We start from the raw sequence: 12219 nt of genomic DNA on the forward strand, positions 1-12219 counted from the left end.
TTCAAAATGACTCTGTTACCTTTCTGAGGTAACAAGCATTGTTAATTTGCTCCTTTCCCTGCATATGGACTTATTGTGTCAGAACATTTATTTCAGAGTTAATAGATAAGATCTCTGTGTGCCTCTCCTGGATCCTCCATTGGTTCCTTCAGTTTCTGTGTCTCCTCTCTACACTGCACCAGAAAGTGTTGATTCTGTGGCCTCACAGCAAGGGAAGAAATGATGTCATCAGTCCTTCTCAACTTTGTAAAGACAGTTCCTGGGATGCTAACTGAGAGTTCACTGATTCCCATCCCACCTGACCAATGAGCTTCTCAGCAGAGCTGCATTTCCAGCCACAGCTGTGGTGATCCTGTTATATTGTAACTCCTTCAATGGCTTTCCACTTTGTGCTGTGGTTCTCTGGGTTGTGTCTGACTTCATTTTTATCCATACTATTTTAATGTTTTGATAATACTATGAGTACATTTTAAAAATTAAACATAGTGTTTCATGTTCTAATTCAGAAACACAATGGGTTTTAAAAACGAGGACATTTGTAGTAGTTAATTTTGTTGCTGTGATAAAAATACCATGACCAAACACAACTTGTGGAAGAAAACATTTATTTTGGCTTCCAGTTCCAGAGGGATAAAGTCCACAATGGTGAAATGGCATGCTAGCAGGCAGTCAAAGCAGACAGCTGAGAGACCACATTTCAATCCACACATACTGAAAGCCGAGTAAACTACAAGTGAGGCAAAGTTATAAACTCTCAAAATCCACACCCCTCCAGTGGCATACTTCCTCCATCAAGGTGCCAATACCTCTCCAAACAGTGCCACCCCATGGGGACCAAGTGTTCAGACACATGAGGAGGATATTACTCACTTAAACCACGACAAGCTTTTATCCTATAACCATGGTAAAGTCTCTTGTGAAGTTAACATTTTGAAGACAGCTTGGGATTTTTTGTAGACACTTTTTGAGTATCTCACTTGTCTGTCTGTGCGTAGGACCACCTTCTCAAACTGAGTTGTGTGGTACAATGTTGAGTAGAAGGGGTTACGCCTACCTTGTTCCCCAGGTTCATTCAGCAAGTTAAAGGTTTTATCTTGCCTGCTGTCTCCTGGATGACCCTGACTAAGAAACTGCTTTTGTTGGTTTGTTTGTTTGTTTTGCAGTGCTGGGGTTGCAATTACAGTGTTGATAGGCAAGCACTCTACCACAGAGCTACAACTCCAACAACAACAAGTTAAAAATGTTGAAATGGTCACATGTGTTTTGTTTTGTTTTATTTTCTGCTAATATGGCAAGTTCCTACAAAGAACTTGTCTCCCGATACTGCGCTGTCCATTGATGCTGAGCTTCATTCACGAACATGTTTGAAGATTTGTCCTGTCCACTGATGCACTGCTGAGCTTCATTCATGGACATGCTTGAGGATTTGGGTTCTATGCTCATGAAAGACACTGGTCTGCAAAATAGTCAAATCCAGTGAAGGAAGCCTCAATAATGCAACCTGAGTTCAACATTTGAAAATCAATTAGTGAAACACATATTAGTAGAATTTAATGGAATTTTTTCATTATATGTGGAAAACCAGGTCCAGGAAGTATAACTGCTATTCACAAAAGCCGTTTTCCACTTAAACATGCTAGGAAACTTCTCTTTTAAATCCTAATTGTGTCCATGCCCAATATTTATTTCCATTGATGACCTCATGTTCTTAGGCCCTAGAACTTCTCTTTTAAGCCATAAAGAAGAATGAAATCTCGACATTCACAGGAAAGTGAATGGGACTTGACATTATCCATTATGTTAAGTAAAATAAGCTAGATTCAGAAAGAAGTGTTTCACACTGCCTTTCACATGGGGAATCTAAAAAGAAGAAGACAGGAGTGTAGAAGGGAAACCTCCAAAGCATAGGAGAGGTCAGCAGGGAAGGGCTGGAGGTCAGTGATGAGCACAGGGGAGCCACTGTGATCAAAGTACCTTATATTCAGTATGAACATGTCATAATGAAGTTCACTATTCCATACAGTTAATATTTTATTTATTTATTTATTTTTAGTTTTTAGAGACAAGGTTTCTCTGTATAGTCTTGGCTGTCCTGGAACTCACACTGTAGACCCAGGCTGGCCTCAAACTCAGAAGTCCACATGCTTCTGCCTCCAAAATGCTGGGATTAAAGGCATGAACCACCACTGCCGGGCACAATTAATATTTTATAACTAATGAAAAAGAAAGTAAGTAAATCAGAAAAAGAAAGAGAAATTATTGTGGACAACCAACACAATAGTTTACAGATTTTTTTTTTAATCTACTAAAAGGTAATGTAATAAACTGTTAGATTCTGGCAAGGCTGTAAAATATAAAGTCAATATACAAAACTCAGATTTTGCCAGGTGTAGTGGTGCATAACTTTAATGCCAGCACTCAGGAGACAGAGAAAAGTACTGTGTTTGAGGCCAGCCTAGTCTACAAAGTGAATCCAGCACAACCAGGACTCTGTTATTCAAAGAAATCCTGTCTAGAAAAACAACAAGAAACAAAAGACAAAACAAAGTAACAAAAACAAAACAAAGCCCTCACTTTTACTGTTCTATAATTATGATTTTTAAAAAATTATATTTCAATAGCAAATAAATAAATGAATAAAATGTTGAGGAATAATGTTAATGAATATAAACAAAAAAAGTTTGTACACCAAAAGTCATATAGCAATCCCAAGAAAACAATTTTAAAAATCTGACTAAAAGAAAAGATTTGTAATATTTACATATTGAATGAGTCAATATGCTTTTAAGAAAGCAATCTCCAAAAATTGATCTCTCTTGTCAATTAAATTCCACTCAAACCTCAGGAGGCCCTTTGTAGAATTTTCAAAGAACTTGCATGTAATTCAGAATTTACATGCAATGAAAAGGACATGGAGTTTCCAAAAACAACTTTAAGACAGTGGAAGGGGCTGATGTTGTGCCTAGGTGGAGAACACATAAGCTGGGATGCTATAGTAACTGCCAAACTGAAACAAAATAGATCTACATGTGTTAGTAAGGTTCTAGACTAGACACATACTTTTAAAATGGAACATGCACACACATACATACACTCACACACACAGAGATGCATGCTCACACATACACACATGCATGCTTACATACAAACTCACATACTCACACCCATGTTCCACACTCACACACACATACACACACACACACACTCATGCACACTTGCCCAAGTACACTCAAAGAATATACACATCATCACCTAAGAACATAATATACATGTATATATGTGTACATACTCATGCTCATGTTCACATACATATATATGTCCATATATACACACACCTAACCATGTGCACACATATATGCAAATACATGTGGCCATGTGCATGTACATATATACCCATATGCATGCACTCATACACATACACATAGCCACCACCTAAAAACTATATACACATACAAATATGCACATAGAAATGAATAAACACACACAACATATGGTTATACATGCATGCATATATATACATGCAGACATATTAAAAAGAAAAGATTTTACATCAAAATGTCAAATCTTGTTTTATAAAGAAACTCCACTAATAAAATATAAATATTTGGAAGTCCAACTCAGCCTAGGAGGAAAACTTTGTGAACTGTGTATCTATTAAAGGATATCAAAACTCTGGTAAGGGAGTAGTTAGGAGGAAATAACATGTGATTAAAAGAGTAGGAAGTTGGCAAATGTGCAGAAGACCAGCAACATCTGACATCCGGAAAACAAGAACATCTGTATGCACTCATTGATTTACTCACTGCTCTGGGAGTTGAATCTAAGACCTTCCATGAGACAGCCAAGATTTCTACCACTGATCTACATCTTCAACTTTTGAGAACAAATGTCCTGCCACAATGAAATGCTGGTTTGTTTCAAAGTGTGCCCCTGGGATTTTAATATTCAAGGTAGCCTTGAATTCACAGAGATCTATCTGCCTCTGCATCATGAGTACTGAGATTAAAGGTATGAGTCAAATTGATATATTCCACACATGGAGGTCAATGACGCTAAACAGAGATCTGGGGGCAGGGGTTCCAACAGTAGAATGGAACCCAGGGCTCTGTGTACACAAGAACAAATGCATACAAAACCTTCCCAGAGCTGAAGGTGGTTGTGCACACCTGTAATCCCTGGACTGGGAAAGTGAAGGCGGGAGGGGTCAATCAGGACTTCAAGGTCACCTTTGACTATATAGTGAGTGAAAGACACACCAGCCTGAGACACATGATATTCTATCTGAAAAAAAAAAAAAAAGCAGTCAGCAATTACACAAAATACTGTCATAAGAAGCAGTGAAAGCACAGGGCTATGAGAATCTCCTTTTCACACATTTTAAAATAAATTTTTAAAAATTAAGTTAGGAAAGCTAAGAAAGAAACAGCCTTCCCCAAGGAACACCATATCAGTTGGTTATCCAGTGCCAAATGGTCAGCCCTGAAAACATACATACAAGTAACACTGTACAGACTGATCAGGTTGTATTTATGAACTTAGGAGATATATATATACATATATATATACACACATACATATATGTATATATATATGTGTGTGTGTGTGTGTAGAGAGAGAGGCATATATTGTGTATACATACATAGATAGATGATAGGTAGATAGATAGATAGATAGATAGATAGACATGAAACAACAATTAAATGAAAAAGGCAGCATGAATTTAAATGAAGGGAAGAAGGGATATATGGGAGGATTTTGAAGGAGGAAAGAAGAGAAATTAAATACTTTTTTCAATAAGAGAAAGAAAAATGTTGGCCTAGAGTCTGGAGAGATGGACCAGCAGTTAAGAGCACTTGCTGTCCTTTCAAAGGCCCCAGGTTCAATTCCCAGCACCTACATAATCGCTCATAATCATCTGTGACTTCAGATCTAGAGAATCTGTGTCCCTCTCTTGACCTCCTCTGACACTGCACACATGTGACACGTATACATACCTGCAAGAAAAATACACACAAATAAATAATTAAATTAGGTAAGTATTTAAATAAGGTGCTTATAACTTGCTTCCATTATGGTACTTTTTACTAAAAATATCAAAATTAAATTTGCTTTTATTTAACTTTCTTTTTTATCAAAGTGTCAATATTTATTCATTCAGCTGCTGTGACATCTGCCCTTTCAGGGACACCTGCAGGTAATCTGAGATAGAAAATGAAACCATGTGTACATTTTGCTCAAGGAATACAAAGTCTGGGGATGACTGCTAACTCACAAATGTATTTTAAAAATGAAATGCTAACACAGGTATGGTGACCCATGTCTTTAATCCCAGCAGAGGCAGATGGATCTTTATGAGTTCAAAGCCAGTCTGATCTACACAGTGAGATCCAAGGCAGCCAGGTATACATAGAGAGACTGTGTTTTAAAAACAAACAAAAAGCTACCTGAAATAGTCTTATCTATTGGGCCCCGCCTTGGTTGCTAGTTGCAGTGACAAAAATCACCTGATAAAACCAATTTAAGGAAAGCAGAATTTATTGAGGCTTACAGTACAAGGGGGAAACAGTTACATCATGGAGAAGGGCAGGGCTTGACAACAAGGGGTGTAACAGGTCAGAATGTATCTCTACACAGGAAACTAAGACTGAAGAGGAAGTGGAACCAGGCTGCAACGCCAAGGCCCAGCCCAAGTGACCCACTTCCATAGGCTCTGCCTCCTACTGTTTCCATAACCAACCACCCAATGTTGTCCATGGCAACACCATCTGGGGACCAAGGATTTAAACACTGAGCCTATGGTGACATGCAAAGCACAAGAGTCCTTAAAAACGTGGCTTCCCAGGCTGATCCTACTTTATCCTCAGAAGCCCAAGCTGCTATGAGGGAGTATGACTGGAGTTGGACTGGCTGCATAGTCAAGTGCAGGTGGGGCTGGGAGTCAGCACCTAAAAGAACCATCTACACCATGGTTGTTTTCTATCCTCCATGCTCCATACCCACCCCAATGCCTTCCAGAAATAACATTCCAAGAGACAGACAGTTATCTCGCATATGTGCATTCATTTCATCAGTGCTTCTCTAGTGCCTAGGCAGGCTGGCATAGAGGCAGTGGCAGAAACTGAGGAGAGCCATGGAGCAAGAAGCCCCGTTGATGACAACATTGCCCCTATAAACTCCTGAGAAAGCAGCAGTCAGTAGAAGAAGCCCTGCTGTGGACAGGAGGGGACAGACAGTAGTGGCAGTAACCCAAGCCTTCAGGCTTATCAGGTTTGATCCACAGAACAAAGAAAAGCCTTAGAAACATATTGCTGTCCTCTCTGCCTCTGTGGCAGGTTATATGGAAAGACCATGGTGAAGGGCTTCTCTAGCAGTACAAGGGCTTTATGGGGATGTGGGTTTGCAAATACCCCATTCCTCTGGCTGCAGAGTCAGAGGCATGCAAGTGGACAGAGCCTACAGCCATTGTTTCTAGAGAAGCTCTGTGTCCCAGTCTTGGAGAGAGAGGAAGCTTGGGAATGTCTGCAGTAGGAGGATAGCCTTCTCCTTCCCTGCTTCTGCCTCCCTTTCCCAGTCAGGCTTCTTGCTCCCTCCACAAGCTCTTCCCCTAGCTTCCTACCTCCTGATATCCCCTCTCTAATTGCTATTTGAATTATCTAAAATGCATTCCCTGTTCACTGTGGTGCTGGTGCTAGAATCCCATACAGAGCAGAGGCAAGGCACTTCCAACAGAAGTGTACAGGTGTCCTGCCTGCATTTAGACTTCTTGCAGAATCTATGACCTGCAGAATTCCTGTGTGTACAGTTCTGATCAGAGCAGGGCCACATCCCACAGTTCCTGTAAGGAAAACACCCTACCCAGGTCCCTCCCATGCCTCAAACAACTCCACCTAAGAAACACACACACACACAGATGTCATTTGTTTTAAAGGTTAAACTGCAAACTCAATATGTATGTATTTATTATAAAGGGAGACACAGAATTAAAATGTTTAAGAGGGAGATTTTTTTTTTAAGTCAAGCATCCCCCTCCCCACACCTAGGATGCTCTTTTGTAAGGCTAGCACCGAATTGTAAATATTTGAGAAACATAAAATAGCTCACACAAAGGAAAAGTGCAGAGCAATATATCTTCATGCAACAGCCCTTCCCGGCTAAGAGTTGTTAGGGTCCTGCAATTTTACTTACCCACTCCAGGAGTGTCTTTCAGGACAGACCCCTACTGACAGAGCTGGGCCCTGCACAGGTATCTCACTCCTGAAGTAGGATGCAGATGGTCCTCCAAGGTCCCCTTGATCTGTCTGGAAGCACAAATTACTGCCACTTGTTTTTAAATTCCATCTTCATCACTGTCCTTCTCTGTACTCATCTCCTGCTCTCCAATCTCCTGCTGACCTGACTGGCTTCTCCCTGGGCATCATTTTGTGCTGTCCCCTGGAAGGTCTGCTACCTTGTGCCACAGTCTCCCCAGCATCCATGTGGCGTTTCCTATGTAGTGTGCAGTAAGGTGGGCAGACAGCAACTCTTACCTCTGACTTTTCGGATGTCACTAGATGTTCCTCCCAATTCTTTGAAGCAATTTGAGCTGTCATAGTCCAGATGGTTGGGGTAACTTCTGCCCTGGTCTTGCTTGGATTTTGAGGAGTGCATCTCTTTGTCTGGAGGCCTTCCCTGGCACAGTGGATCCAGTCATTTCCAGGTTCTTCTAGGTGTGGAAGTGTGCACATTTTCTCCCAATGTTACTCCAGAATTCGTGACTCTACATCCTTGCCCACCTTGTACCAGCACCAATCTCCCAGTGCAGTTTATTTTTAATTCAGATTTATCCACTTTAAAATAATCTGCATTCCTGCCTTGTTTTCTCTCTCACTCACTCCCCACATTCCTCCTTTTTCTTAAAATAATATTATAATACTATAATATTCCTTACAATACATAATATTATAATATTCCTTACAGTACATTCCCGGGTATGTAAGAGCATTCTGTGAGAGCGTGAGAAAACGGTGTGTTCATGGTTACCTGCCACCTAGACTATGTCCTGGAGAGTTGTTTGGACATACCAGTGAGAAATGGCAGGTGGAAATTAAGCCCAGCCTCACCAGACTCTGCAGGACCTGCTTTCTTGGAGAAAGACTTAGAGAAGCTCGGTTTTCTTGCCTTGCTTTCCTTCCAGCAAAGACTCCTCCCAGGCTCAGGCAGGTTTGCAGTTGCTCACGGGGCCAAGCTTGAATGGCAGGCTCTGGCGGCTGCAAACTTAACCGCAGAGCCCAGAGCCGCTACCGAGGGTTCATGAAAAGGGTCTTCCAAGACCAAGAGTAAGCAAGCCCTAGGAATCGGAGCTCTGCTTCTATAGGTCAGGAGCTGGGTCTGCAGCACGGGCCCAGAGGAGCCGGCTGTGAAGTTGCTTAGCTGCTCTCAGCCGGTGCTGAAATGTTCCCTTTTAAATCCCTCACAGGTTCTGGGACGGTAAACTAGCACGGTCCCGGGGAAGGCAACATCCCTAGTCCAGTCTTTGCCGGGCTCTCAGGCTGCACGCGCTGCGCTCCCTCCTGGCGGCGCAGCGGACTCCTGGATCTGACCAGCGCGGCCACCTCCTGGCGGGGCGCAAAACCCTGGGCCGAGTCTCGTGGACGCCTTTCCCAGAACACTAGTGGACCGCGGGGGCGGGGGGAGGCCACGATCGCAGTTGAGAGACAAGAGGAGAGAAAAGGAGCGACAGAAGCAGGACACCAGCAGACAGGGGTGAGAACAGCAGCCAGATGTGGAGAATTGTCCGGACTCGTGCGGAAAAGAAACTTCAGGAAGATTGTCTGAAGCGGGGCTTCTACCGGGGAGAACTCATGCTCCCCACTAACGAAAAACCAGGAGAGACTAGTTAGCCGAGTTGAGGACTGACCAGGTTCTGGAGCGAGGGAGCGAGGATGGTTAAAGGAGAAAGCACTGCTTAGTTGAATTCTCGATCCTTGAGAGGGGAACAAGAACAAGAAAAGAGTGCGCCCCCCCCCACCCGCCACCCGCCTCGTCGCCCCAGCTCGGGACGGAAAGTAGATCCGGGCTCGGCAGGGGCAGCCGCCTCCTGTGCCCGCCAGGGAGACCAGGCCTCGCAGACGGGTTTGAGAACCCCAGATGGGGCCCAGACTTCTCTTTCCAGGATGCGGACATTAAAGAGCCCCTCACCTTCGGGGGACTGTCCTGCGTGCGCGCTTTCCAGGAAACCGCGTTGGCTTTAGAAACTAGAAATACCGATGCAGCCTCAATATAATGCAAGCCCGAGGAAGACTTCCTTTGCATGTGGAATTTAAAGTTCGGTGTACTGAAAAAAAAATCTTTAAAACAAAACAAAACAAAAACGAAACGTAAAGAAAAAAAGAAGCAAAGCTTGACTTCATCTCTCCTTTCTGTCCTGATGAGCAACGACATGCACATGCCAGAAAGTCCTGGCTGCTAATAGAACAGGATAGGACTTGGACTTGAAACTTACATTTTAAGTTTCCTTCATTAAAGTAAACTCACTTTAAAAGTGAATGTTTCATTTTAAGATTAAAAAAAAAAACTGTACGCACCAAAGTGGCAGCTTATTTTGGGCCCCAAACTTGTATAAGCTACGGAGGCCAGAGTTGAAACAGAATAATCATGAGAGCTCTAGCTTTATTGAAATACCCTGGTGTTATTGTTTTCCTTATTTCCCGAATGAAACAGGCGTAGAACGAGACAAATCTGGCCACTGGCGGGGCGTCAGCCACGCGTCGGTGGCACGGTGGCAGCGCCTGGTTTCGGCAGCTGGGTCTAAGCCAGCAGGCGCGGGCCACAGCGCCCCCTCGCCGGCCGCCGCGCGACTTTAGCCCATGTCGTCTCTTGAAAACCATGGGATAGGACAGTGTCAAGCCAGCGCCTGGGCCTTCAAAACCAGTTTCTTACCCAGAAAGATCCTCCATTCCTGCCCTTACTATTTGACCCACCAGTGGCCTCCACAGAAAACGGGGGCAGCTTGAAAGAGTCGATAGCCAGGGCCAACTCTAAATATTTCTGCCTCTACTTGTGTGAAGCTCTGGGTAACATGGTTTGTTTTTAACTCCACTACAGATGTGAGGGAGGGTCCACAGCAAGTACCCACAGCCTGGGTAACCGCTTTCTAAGCAGTCACTCGATTTTGCTACACGTCATACATTGTTCACTCCATGTATGTAGCTGGAGAAAGAGGAGCCAAGCACCGGATTCCTAAGAGACCGGTACATCTGAACTCCCCTCCTACCCTGAAGCACAACATCCGGGCCTCTTTTGAAACTGGAAACCAAGAGCAGTTTGAGATAACACTGTCACCCCAGTAGCAGTGAGGATTGTCTGCCCAGGCTCAATACTTGGAAAGTAAATTTTCCTCATTGACGTTGTTGTTTTAGACTAAGGCAACGTTAACCTAAGAGAAGAGAAATAGGCTTTTACAAAGTTTGGAAGCATTCATGTAAGCCAGAATTTTAATGCCCCAATAACAATGGAAACCCAGGAGTTAATGTCCCTGTATAGGTATTTTAATTTGCCACAGTCACTACCAATAAAATCGTCATGTAGTCAGATTCGACTGACTGTTTAATTGCACAAGGTAGGCTGTTTCTATTAGTAACAGACAACAGTAACAGGCATTTAAGATTTTGGTGAAAGATAAATACAGTGGAAATACAGGGGGCCTTGGTCTTAATAGGGTTGCACTTTCTCGATGTCTGTGGGTAGGAGGAGACCCTCCAAAATCAAGTACATTTGTCTAGTTATGTAATTAGTGTCTGAATCAGCACAAAGACCTGCTTCAGTCTACTGATTATATATGTGTACATATATATGTATATATACATATATATGTACATATATATGTGTATATATGGTGAGAGATGTATGTGTATATACATGCATGCATATATACATATTTATACATATGTTTACATTCACGTATATGTAACATATATACATACACTGTGTGTGTGTGTGTGTGTGTGTGTGTGTGTGTGTGCTGCTTTCTCCTCCATACCTGGCATAGGTCAGAAGGAAAATGTAGTGTAATCTCCATTAAAATTGAAAGCAGGTCAGGAAACTAATCTTTAGAAAAGATTAAGATCTTGACAATCATTCCTCTGGTAAAAATAAGATATTTCATATAAAAAAAAACCCCTGAAACCAATCTAATTGGAGGCTAAGACCCTCAGCCTGATTTGTAGTTGTTTGTTATTCAGTACCTGAGATCTCACAGAGGGCCCCTTCCCAAAAGAATCCCTTCCCGCGAAAACAAAAATGTCTGAATAAACTGATTTGGCTCCACCCAGTTGCCCTGTACTGGGGTGCTAGGTAGTGACCTCTTCCCTTCCCTTCTCCTCCCTCCCACCCTCCCTCCCTCTCTCTCCCTTGAATGAGGATGCCCTACCCAGGGTCTGCACCGTAGTAGACGCTAGGCAGTAGGTAGCTCGGAGGTATAATAGGAAGTGGGCTGTGCACGTGCACTGAGACTGTTGAAAGGGCCTCAGAGGTCTGCAGGGGAAAGTGAGGGGAGGGTGTGTGGTGGTGGCAGCGTTTGAGTGCCTGGAAAGTTCCTACCAACGTGATAAACTTGTCTGCCTGCCAGCCAAAGGCCCAGGAAAACATAAATCTCCAGTCCATCACTACAATTGATTCCTGGTTCCCTGGGACCTGGGACAAGACAAAAAGCAGCCTGGCTGACTACAGCATTCATTCGGTGTCACGGCTCTGGCGGCTGCAGGAGTTGGAGCGCCAGAGCCCAGGCTTCCGCGGAAGCCTGGCGCTCACACGCGGGAGAACTCTGCCGCCCTCTACTAGCTCCGCGGATAGAATGGCTGCAGATCTGAGCTCAGGCCCGCGCCCCAGCCGGCAGCGTCCTTGCGCTTTACCTAGCAAGCTTCAAGGAGACACCTGTTGGGCGGGCGCCCCCTCCCGGGCCAGCTTACACCTGACCCCTAACCGCCGAGCGTCCCAAGCGCCCCCCATTGACGCTCCTTCACATCCATCGTACCAGTTGCCCTTCCTGGCCACCGACCCCCCTCACTTGGGGAAAGGGAGCAGGTGCGGGCGAGAAAGTTTAGGGGCTGGGTCCTAAGAGCTCAAGGGACCCGAGAGTCAACTCCTGGACCTCAGGTTACCTGAATCACTTCATGACTGCGCCACCTCACCAGTAGTCTAGCAAAGTCAGTCAGCTCTCCTGGCAGGAACCTCCCCCCCCCC

The 12219-nt window shown here is 43.8% G+C and overlaps 1 protein-coding gene across 8 annotated transcripts in view; it reads right to left on the reverse strand.

Annotated features, from left to right (window-relative positions):
* Positions 1–588: 588 nt before the first annotated feature.
* The window catches only part of LOC116083335, a 12637-nt gene continuing 1006 nt past the window's right edge, over positions 589–12219 (reverse strand). The window contains exons 1-5 of one of the 8 annotated variants that reach the window (XR_004115669.1): positions 7527–12193; positions 7186–7298; positions 4898–4994; positions 4167–4277; positions 589–1456 (exon numbers count right to left, since the gene is read on the reverse strand). Coding sequence is in view for 4 of the 8 variants with exons in the window: in XM_031360114.1 (XP_031215974.1) it covers positions 4003–4281; positions 4898–4994; positions 7186–7298; positions 7527–7724 (687 nt within the window). In the remaining 4 variants the exon portion in view is untranslated. Of the gene's footprint in view, positions 1502–3563; positions 4282–4897; positions 4995–7185; positions 7299–7526; positions 12194–12219 lie in introns of those variants that run through there. The other 7 variants (XM_031360115.1, XM_031360116.1, XR_004115671.1 and 4 more) reach the window with 7 other exon arrangements.

Source organism: Mastomys coucha, unplaced genomic scaffold (genome assembly GCF_008632895.1).
Source record: "Mastomys coucha isolate ucsf_1 unplaced genomic scaffold, UCSF_Mcou_1 pScaffold8, whole genome shotgun sequence".
Classification (NCBI taxonomy): Eukaryota; Metazoa; Chordata; class Mammalia; order Rodentia; family Muridae; genus Mastomys; species Mastomys coucha.